Below are 11471 nucleotides of genomic sequence, written 5' to 3'. Positions count from 1 at the left end.
ATATATATATATATATATATAATCACTTGAGAATATGCCTATATTTATTCATATATGAATATACTTTATATATTCATATATAGATATATTTATTCACATATGAATATTATATTATCGTGCCGATACGCCGGAGGGTTTTAGGACAAAAAAATATATTGCCTAGTAGTCGTGGTTAATATTCACACATATCCTTATCATATTAATATTTTTCAATGAATTGATATAGTTTATTTTTGTGTAAATAGCCTAACTTTTGAATCGACATTTTAATATGAATTTCTATTATTTGTTTGTAATGAAATATATAAATAATTACAAGTTTAATATTTTATTAGAATCTTAAAATAATATTGTATAAGTCTAATATTCATATTAAAATTTAAAATAATATTACGAAATTTTAATATTTATATGAGAATTTTAAAATAATACTACACATATTTAAATCCATATCAAAGTTTTAAGTTTTGTATTTTGAAACTTTAAAATTTTAAAAATTTCAAGTACTTAATTCATGTTAGTTTTTTAAAATTTAAATAATTAACTATCCATTAGAAATTTTTGTAAAATTGAAAAACCAATTATATATTCATATTTTTCTTTTGTTCTTTTTTATTATTTTGCCTCTATATATGTTCAATAACAAAAATATTCTAATAAAACTAGAAGGAGTGGCTCGATCGTACCCATCGTCAAGATGACATGAAATCGACAGTTTTAAGGAAACACGACTTCTTGTCCTTAACAAGATGAGCTCGACAAGTTCTCAACAATTCCAGACATATGAGAGAGAAAGTACAAAAAAGCCACTATTTCTTCTAACCTAATAATTTGTTTATTGATTACCAAAAATATGGCCATAAATCATAATCATCCACAAATTTTAGTGAATCTGTGATTATCCTACCCTTTAATATCCTGTTAGCCCAAAAATAACTAAAGATAAAGAACCCATGGTTTGAGGGTAATTTCGGAAAAACAAGTGTGCATTAAAACGACGCGTTTCGAGGCGGCAACAAAGGGTGCGTTTGGTTGAACAAGCCTAACCAACCGCCACTTCATTCATTATTCACAACTATTTTTCTGTTTTTTCTATTTTAAAATAATAAACTTATTAAAAAAATAAAGTGGTTACAATTATGGCAAAAAAATAAAAAATTATATATAAAGTTATAAATTATCCTCTCTCTCTTCTTTTTCGGTTTTCTAAAGCCATACTCTTTCTGGATTTCATCTACTGTTCCTCTTTCTTTCTCTCTCTCCAGGCAGCCGGAAAACTGCTCTCTGTCGCCGGTAAACCGCTTGTTTCCCGGTGTTTACTCCGCTAATCCTTGCCGAAGGACAATTCCTGACGTGAACGCTCACACACATTCGGATTGGAGATACCGGTGTTGACATTGAGTGGTTTTCTGAGATTGCAGAGTTTTAACAGGTGGAAATTGTCCGATCTCGACGTCGGAGGTCGTTTGGAGGGAATGTGGCTGATAACGGAGAAGATCGTGATTTAAGGCTGAGTTTTGTCGTTGTGTTACCGCTTTTGTTCTTCTATTTCGCTTGTTTGTGTTTGGTGAAGTGAGAGAAGACGGAGAGTTCCGGCGAGAAAGTTCGGAATGAGATGGTATGATTACGTCATTAATATATATTTTTTTATCTGTAATTATGTTAATTTATCTCCTTTTGGGGAATAATTCGTCCCTGAGATCTCTAGCATTTTGTTATTCTTCAAAATATTTTTTCGATGGGGCAAATTTTGCAGAATCTGTGTTTTCGTTCACCTTCCAATGGAAATTCTTCTTTTGTTTTATCTGTGCTAAATGGAATTGCGCTGTAATTTCAATCATAATATGAAATATATTTTTTGGTTTTATTTGAGTTTTGTAAATCATCTATTTACTTTACAATTTCCTGACCTTCTCATACCTGAAAATAAAACTGTTCACTTGCTTTTCATCTATCCAAATGTTGTTATGAATTTGTTGGTTTTACTGTTCAAAAACGGTTGTTTGACTTTGTGTAGTTCAATTCTGTATGAAGCTAGTTTTCTAGCCACTAATTTCTTTTCTACATCCTCTTCATGAAGAGATGAAATCGAATTCTCAAAACAACGAATACCAAAAATTATAAGATACCCAGAGTCATTTATAAGCCGACAAAACAGTAGCAAACTGAAAGTGAACAATTATAGCCTTCTCTATGTATTATAACAAGGGAAATTGGTTGAATTTTCCAATCAATTGTTCTACTTATCTATATCTGTTGTTAGTTTGTTCATCACTTATAAACTCTCGAGTGTATTCAGTATTCACACTTATCATGTGGTTTCATCAGGTGGAAGGAAGGGTTTGTTTCTCCAGAGAGGACACATTGAAATTTCTGAAGCATAAGAGGCTTCAACGGATGAAAGCTTGTACTATGAATGATGCTCCATTTGTGTCTAACCTAATGACCAGAAGTGGAGGAGATTCATTAAGAGGTTCTACATCTTGTGGTGATAGATTATTCAACAATCTGGACTCCTATCTTCAACCTCCTGCTACTAATGCTATGTCAAAGTGGAAGACTGACAAGTTTGACCCAAATAATCTTGATTGGACAGATAAAATCCCAGAATGTCCAGTATACTTTCCAACTAAAGAAGAGTTCGAGGACCCTCTTGTTTATCTCCAAAAGATCTCTCCAGAAGCTTCAAGATTTGGTAATACTTCATTAAAAATTAGAATCCACTGATTATCTTTATAAATTATAATCTCTAAATTGATCATCTTTGATTCTTTTCCCCTTGTTTTCAGGTATATGCAAGATTGTTTCACCTTTAAGTGCTTCAGTTCCTGCTGGAATAGTTCTAATGAGAGAGAAATCTGGTTTTAAATTTACCACAAGAGTACAACCTCTTCGTCTTGCTGAGTGGAATACTGAAGATAAGGTGAAATTCTTCATGAGTGGAAGGTGGGTTCCTAATTTCCCAATTTCCCATATGATATTATTGATGTATTATTATAATCAATAAGTATGCAATCTTTGTTAAGATTAAGTAATGAGTTTTATTCATCAGAAATTATACATTCCGTGATTATGAGAAAATGGCGAACAAGGTTTTTGCACGTAGATATTATAGTGCTGGATGTCTTCCTGCTACATATGTGGAAAAAGAATTTTGGCATGAAATAGCTTGTGGAAAGACAGAAAGTGTTGAATATGCTTGTGATGTTGATGGAAGTGCTTTTTCATCTTCTCCCACTGATCAACTTGCTAATAGCAATTGGAATTTAAAGGTTTTCATTTCAATTTAGTCATTAAACTTTCAAATAACAAATCGTGGAAGTGTTACAAACTTACAATCATCTTGTTTGTTTGTTTTTATTTCTTGTTATCTCGAGAATATTTATTTCAACAATCATTGTAACAAATCTTTACTTTAACCTCCATTTCGTTTTCTTATTTCAGAAAGTTTCAAGGCTTTCAAGATCCATTTTGCGTCTCCTTGAAACAACAATTCCGGTATTTTGATAATTTCCCATTTCTTGATTCCGAATATTTACTATTCTTTATATGATTATATGGTTATATATCCATTTCTCATCTATATTTTCAGGGTGTAACTGAGCCTATGCTTTACATTGGGATGCTATTCAGCATGTTTGCTTGGCATGTAGAAGATCATTACTTATATAGGTAGACACTTCAAAAATCTTACTAATTATAGCAATGTCATCCAAATACAAAGCAATTTTAAGTTTTTAACTTGCTGACATATTTTGCAGCATTAATTATCATCACTGTGGAGCTGCAAAAACATGGTATGGTGTTCCTGGACATGCAGCTTTGGATTTTGAAAAAGTTGTTAGAGAAAATGTTTACACTCATGATATTCTATCAACTGATGGAGAAGATGGTGCTTTTGATGTTCTTTTGGGGAAGACAACCTTATTTCCTCCAAATATTTTATCAGATCACAGTGTTCCAGTTTACAAAGCTGTTCAAAAGCCTGGGGAATTTGTTGTCACTTTTCCTAGAGCATATCATGCAGGATTTAGTCATGGTATATAACAATAATAACATCATCCCATTTTCCATTTTTCATTTTCCATTTTCCAATAATTCCATGAAAATTTTCCCTTAGGTTTCAATTGCAGTGAAGCTGTGAATTTTGCAATAGGTGATTGGTTCTTATTGGGGTCAATAGCTAGTCATCGATATGCCCTTTTAAATCGTACACCTCTCCTTCCACATGAAGAACTTTTATGCAAAGAGTCCATGATTCTTCATTCAACTCCGGAATCGGAATCGGAATCGTCAACAGATATGATATCTCACCAAAACATCAAAGCAGCATTCGTGAATTTAATCCGATTCCAACACCAAATCCGTTGGAATCTGACAAGATCAAAACATTACAATGGTGATTCCATTCATTCCCATGGAACCATTCTTTGCAGCATTTGTAAACGTGATTGTTACATTGCGTATATCAACTGTAATTGCTATCTACACCCTGTATGCCTTCGTCATGGTATGTTAAAAACTTAAACTTAAACTATAAATTCTGTTTACTTTTATTTTGTTTTATGATTATGATCGGAATGTGTGATTCCATTCCAGAGTTGGACATGCTTGGGTTACCATGTGGAGATGGGTTTACGGTCTCTGTGAGAGGAGATATCTTGGAATTGGAAAGTGTGGCGAGGAGGTTTGAGGAGGAGAGAGATGTTGTGAATTTGGTTAAAGAGCAATCTGTAATTGCTAATGATATGATTCTGTTATCGAAAATGTATCCGGTAATAGATGGTGATTCGTATGTTCCGTATTGTGAGATCGGAATGGAATCAAGGAAGGAATGGAATCGTACAGATGAAAAAATATTTGATACTTGTAAACCGGAGAGTATCTCTTTAATTAACCATGTAAGATTAAACTTTCATCTTTGTTTATCCATTCTATTCAATCCAAAACAAACAGCTCTTAATTTTCGGACAAAAATACCCTTCAATGGATGAGATCTAAATTCTAACACAACAAAAGAATTTTGTTATATCCTAGGTACATGCAGATAATAGTAATTCTTACCCTGTGGATGTTAGAAATACATATAAAGAAACCGATGATTCCGATTCCGATTCCGAAACATTTAGGGTCAAACGCCGGTCAAAATCAGAGAATAAAAACACGCAAGATTCCGTTCCTTCAAATTTCGAAAATCAGGTAAACGTTTTTTATAAAAAAATTCCAACTTTTTTATATTTGTGTAGTGTTTTTAATTATTAATCTGGATTTGTATCATTAGGGGCTTAAACGATTAAAAAAAGTACAAAAAGCAAACCCCACTTCCATTTCGATCAAGTACAAGAAAACCGGCACTGATGATAACGTGTACCACGAACCGGGAAAAAGCAGTTTAGAAACCGGTCCAAAGCGGCTTAAAGTTAAAGGCCCATCAATTATTATCGGGTTGGAAAACGTAACGGGTCGGGTTGACTAAAGATTTGACTACGCTAACATGGATCCAAATCGGGTTTTTTTTTCTCTAAGTTTTAACAACACGTGGAAGCAGCAGAAAAATTGACCCATATTTTTAGATGAAAGAAAAGAAGAAAAAAGTATAATATTCTTTGTGCAGGCCTCAAATTGGGGCGTGATTGGCACGTGAATCGTTTTTTTTTTTTTTTTTTTTTTTTTTTTTTTTTTTTTTTAAATTCGATGTACATCTTGATGTTAACAGTTTTTGTGAGATGAAAAATGTCACAAAAATCTCCTGCTGCTTTCCTTTCTGGAGGGGTTCTTTTATTCTTTTTGTAGCCATTGATATTGATTGACTACATCATAATAAAATCCAGATCTTTTTAACCAAATTATTTAATTAAAAGCTTCGTTTTTTTTTTCTTTCTTTGGAATTGATTCTTTATGGGTTGTATATCGTGCTTTTTTGGTTGTAATGGAAAGGACAATAAACGCACGTGTTGAAAAGAATCTTGGATGAAAGTTGGTGTATAATTTGATGATCAGTTTGGTTGTTTGGATTGAAAGGAATGGCGTAATGGAGTAGCTAAAGAGATGGAGTAAGAAATAGAATGAGTGATTCATTCCAAGATTGTGTTTTAAATGTATTATTAGTTTAATAGTACTATGCATTATATTAATTAATTACAATAATAATTAAATACAAGTTATTTTTCTATAAAATTCTTGAAGATTTGTGTCATTAAAGTTTGGTAAATAAAAGTAGATTATATTACGATATTGAAATCAACAAATAACAGAAATTATTTTTAAGAATATTTCGATTTTATGATTCTTTGCATTGAAAGGAAGTAAGAATGGGATTCTTTGGGTTGAAGAAGGGAGAGGATCTTGTGATTCTTTGGCTTAAAGGGAAGATTTTGTTTGCATTACTTTTTCGCACCTTTACAGTTTTCTCATCCATAAAAAAAAGCAATAATTGGAGCAAGTACATGACATAAAATATAAAAAATATGTTAAATTATTTTAAGCATGTCTAAAAATATTGTTGTAGACTTTAGATGATCAATTATTATGTTTAGTGTAATGGTAGTTGATGGCCTATCACCTTAGTATTGATCATATCCGTTTGTATATAAATGAGCAAAAGTGAAATAGGAATCATAGTAGCTGTTTTTAATGGGCAGAGTAATATACTATTCCTCCTAATAAATAAAAATACTTTTGCCAATTGTGCACTTCAGTTTCATTTTAACATATATTATTTTTTAATATTTTTAAAATTATTATTTTCCACATGTCATTTCTTGGAGATTTCAATTTTCTTAAAACAAATTTCCAAAAAATTTTAATGTGTTATATATATATATATATATATATATATATATATATATATATATATATATATATACACACACACACACACACACACACACAGAGATAGGGAAATCTGCAATAAAGTCCTTACATATTGGCATCATAATCGATTTAGTCATTATATATTTTTTTTATTCAATTAAGTCCCAAATACCGGTAATCGTATTCAATTTAATCCTTTGATCCGGTCAACAGGTCATCCAACTTTCAAAAATTACATTTTTGGCCCAGATTTCAAAATTTATTACAAATTTGGTCTAAAATTTACACTTTTGACCCAGATTTTAATATTTTTTACAAATTTGGTCCAAAATTTACCCTTTTTGCCCAAATTTTAGAATTTTATTATGTATTCATCCTAACTTTAGTATTTTTTACAACTTTTTTTCTCAAAAATTTGTTTCTAATATGTTTTTTCTTTATAAACTCATATTTATACAAAAAAAGATATTTTCACATAAAAATCTTATTTTTTCTACATAAAAACTTTTTTTAAAAGGTTTTTTGTATATAAAATATCTAGTTATAAAAGTAGGTTTGGACTATTTGTGTGATATCTTTTAAAAAATCAATTCATAAACTAAAAGCAACCCTAAATTATAAAAACAGGTTTGGATTATTTGTTCTTCAATCATAGTTATATGAAAGTTTAAACTAGTTACATTATATATGAAAGTTTAAAATATATATAATATAATAATATTATATTTTATTCGTAAGAATTTTTTTAAGAAAAAAGTTAAAATCATAACTTTGGTATATTGTTTTTATAACTTTTTAATAAATATATTATCTAAATAAAACATATCCATTCATGGCACGTGTCCGATCTAGGTTGTGATTTTTTATTGCCAATCAACCTTTTCTTATTTTGATTATTTATAATCTTGTATTTCCTTTATTATTTAATGTCTGTTATATGAAATATCGGTTGCAATTTATTATCGATAAACATGTTTTTAGGGGAGTGAGAAATGACCAAAAATACAATAGCAACATAAATATATAAAATATTATAACTATCAATAACACAATAGAATACTTTAACTAAAGTTCTAAAGAATTTACACATGAGTTTGGTTAAAAAAAATTACTCAAAGACCTGAAAAATGCTTGAGTTGAGCTTCATAAAGAATTTTTTAACCAAACTCATGTGTAAATTCTTTAAAACTTTAGTTAAAGTATTCTATTGTGTTATTGATAGTTATAATATTTTATATATTTATGTTGCTATTGTATTTTTGATCATTTCTCACTCCCCTAAAAACATGTTTATCGATAATAAATTGCAACCGATATTTCATATAACAGACATTAAAAAAGAAAGGAAATACAAGATTATAAATAATCCAAGTAAGAAGAGGTTGATTGGCAATAAAAAATCACAACCTAGATCGGACACGTGTCATGAATGGATATGTTTTATTTAGATAATATATTTATTAAAAAGTTATAAAAAATATATCAAAGTTATGATTTTAACTTTTTTCCTAAAAAGATTCTTACGAATAAAATATAATATTATATATATATATATATATATATATATATTAAACTTTCATATATAATGTAACTAGTTTAAACTTTCATATAAACGTGATTAAAGAACAAATAATCCAAACCACTTTTTATAATTTAGGGTTACTTTTAATTTCTTAAGTGATTTTTTAAGAGATATCATACAAATAATCCAAACCTATTTTTATAACTAGATATTTTATATAAAAAAAAAACATTTTAAAAAATGTTTTTATATAGAAAAAATAAGATTTTTATGTGTAAATATGTTATTTTTGAATAAATATAAGTTTATAAAGAAAAAACATATTAGAAACAATTTTTTGAGAAAAAAGTTGTAAAAAAAACTAAAGTTAGTATGAATTCATAATAAAATTCTAAAATTTGGGCAAAAAGGGTAAATCTTGGACCAAATTTGTAAAAAAAATTAAAATCTGGGCCAAAAGTGTAAATTTTGGACCAACTTTGTAATAAATTTTGAAATCTGCGCCAAAAATGTAATTTTTGAAAGTAGGATGACCTGTCGACCGGGTCAAAGGGTTAAATTGAATACAATTACCGGTATTTGAGACTTAATTGAATAAAAAAATATAAGGACTAAATCGATTATGAGACCAATATGTAGTGACTTTATTGCAGTTTTCCCATATATATATATATATATATATATATATATATATATATATATATATATATATATATATATATACCTCTTCTAATAAATGAAACCTAAAAATGACACATGTCAGTTTTTTTATAATGTCTCTTTGACATGTGTCATTTTTCTATGATTTTTATTATTTTCTTTTTTTGGTAATAAATCAAATTCAATTCAAGTTTTGAAAATACAAAATCATATCCTAATATCATTATTATATTTATTTTGTTTAACAAATTAATTCATAATTACTTACAATCGATAACATCTTGGTTTTTTTTTACATTGTTTTTTATCTATATAAAAAATTTAAATATACCAACCGTGATTTCCGCGGGTTTTAACCTAGTATATATATATATATATATATATATATATATATATATATATATATATATATATATATATATATATATATATATATATATATATATATATAAGTTTATCATTCTATTAATTTGATAATAAATTCTTATAAATGATCCAAACGATTTAATTTCTTTCATAAATGCTCTAAAAAATTACATTTTGTTATGGAAAAATTTTATTTTATAAAATATTTAATGTTTATATATATATATATATATATATATATATATATATATATATATATATTCATATTAAATTTTTATTTTTAATAAACCCATATAATACACGAGTTTCACACCTAGTTTTTTAAGAAAAAAGAGAGAAAAAGTTGAGTTTGACTAAAAATATGATTTTTCAAAAAACTATTTTTGTAGGTTCCATCTTCAAATTATTTAGACCTGTGAAATTTTATTTATTAAAAAAAACATATTTTAGGCCATTTTGCAACCACCTTGAAATGGTAACATTCGTGTTAGTTCAAGTAAAGTGATCCTAACCTCTTTGAGCAATTGTATTAATCCGAACAAGTTTTTGTCCGATCAATCTATCTACCCAAAGTCCTTTGTCAACCAAGAAAGTGCCAAACCGAAGAAGTACTATTTTGTCTTATCTTTTGTTGACCCTAGAAAATGAGATCAATGTAATATGTGTCAATATACGATTTAGACCGTTAAATAGCTTTCATTTTTCCTGAACGGTTGTTTGAAATTCTATTCTATTATCCCAGAGATCTCACTATAAGGCTACCCGGTATGGAGGCTTTTTCACGCATCTTGGGCTGAGGTGACACCCTCTCCCACGCGTGAACACCGCCCCCAAAGCCGATGGGTTGCGTGTGGCATGAGGCGGAAGACGGACGAAGACGAGAACTTTGATTGGCCAATTGATTTTCGAACGTTATATTCGACTGTTTAAATAAAAAAAAACTTTTTTTTTTTTTATTTTTTCAAATTCTCTATATATACATCCACTTTAATCACAATTTCCACTAAACCACACCCACCTTTTTTCAAACAAACACACACATTAAACCAAAAATGGATAATTTCCACCTCCAATTCATTCGTCTTCCGATGATAACGATTTTGATGAAGATTTGATTTTGTATACAACGTCGACAAGAAGCATAGAAAATGGATCAACCGGGATCGAGAGGCGTCACATGAACTTTTGGTACGTGATTATTTTGTTGTTGATAGTTTATATGATCTGTCTAAATTCGAAGAACGTTTTCGTATTAGTAGAACTTTATTTTTACGTATAGCTAGAGATTTGGCACGTAATTATGAATTTTTTCAATTATGATTGGATGCTAGAGGTAAATGTGGTTTTACTATAATACAAAAATGTACGGCCGCTCTTAGACAGTTGGGATATGGTATAACCGCAGACGCATCAGATGAGTATCTGAAAATGCCTGAGAGGACGGGTCAAGAGTGTACATATTTATTTTGTGAGTATGTCATAGAGCTTTACCGTGACATATACTTGCGACATCCGACTAAAAGCGATGTCGAACAGTTGCATGTCGCACATCAAGCGAAGCATGGTTTTCCAGGGATGTTTGGTAGCATTGATTGTACACATTGGGAGTGGGAAAATTGTCCAAACACATGGCGTGGCTAGTTCACGCGAGACGATCATGGGGTGCCGACTATTATTTTGGAGGCAGTAGTTTCAAATGACCTATGGTTTTGGCATGCATTTTTTGGTATGGTCGGGTCAAACAATGACTTGAATGTGCTCCAAACGTCTCCGATATTTAACGATATTTTACAGAGAAAAGCACCAGAAATGCCATATGTTGTCAATGGAAATGAATACAAATATGTGTATTACCTAGGTGATGGGATATATCCAGAATACGCTACATTTGTCAAGTCATACACATTTCCAGCCGACGATAAAAGAAAAATGTTCAAGTTAGCACAAGAATCTGCAAGGAATGATGTAGAACGGGCGTTTGGAGTCCTCAAACAAAAGTGACACATAATCAAACATCCGGCACGAACATGGGACAGAGAAAAATTAAGGACGGTGTTGACTGCTTGTGTTATTTTACATAACATGATAATAGAAGAAGAGGGTAAGGCTA

The 11471-nt window shown here is 29.7% G+C and overlaps 1 protein-coding gene across 1 annotated transcript; it reads left to right on the top strand.

Annotated features, from left to right (window-relative positions):
• The first annotated feature begins 1193 nt into the window (after positions 1-1193).
• On the top strand, positions 1194-5846 carry LOC145056925 (lysine-specific demethylase JMJ13-like). Its single transcript, XM_079004657.1, has 11 exons — positions 1194-1618; positions 2329-2695; positions 2790-2946; positions 3053-3272; positions 3445-3498; positions 3593-3672; positions 3762-4039; positions 4121-4510; positions 4600-4901; positions 5038-5199; positions 5282-5846. Exons 1-11 carry the CDS (start codon positions 1616-1618, stop codon positions 5474-5476), a joined length of 2208 nt encoding a protein of 735 aa, XP_078860783.1. The 5' UTR covers positions 1194-1615; the 3' UTR covers positions 5477-5846.
• Positions 5847-11471: the final 5625 nt, after the last annotated feature.

The sequence above is a fragment of the Lactuca serriola genome, chromosome 6 (assembly GCF_051521515.1).
Source record: "Lactuca serriola cultivar US96UC23 chromosome 6, Lser_US96UC23_V15, whole genome shotgun sequence".
Lineage (NCBI taxonomy): Eukaryota > Viridiplantae > Streptophyta > Magnoliopsida > Asterales > Asteraceae > Lactuca > Lactuca serriola.
Note: the sequence above shows the minus strand (reverse complement) of the source record. Positions and strands in the feature narration are given on the sequence as shown.

Coding starts and splice junctions, on each gene's coding strand:
- LOC145056925 (XM_079004657.1), top strand. Junction 2,696..2,789: donor TCCAGAAGCTTCAAGATTTG/GTAATACTTCAT, acceptor CCTTGTTTTCAG/GTATATGCAAGATTGTTTCA. Junction 3,499..3,592: donor TCCTTGAAACAACAATTCCG/GTATTTTGATAA, acceptor CTATATTTTCAG/GGTGTAACTGAGCCTATGCT.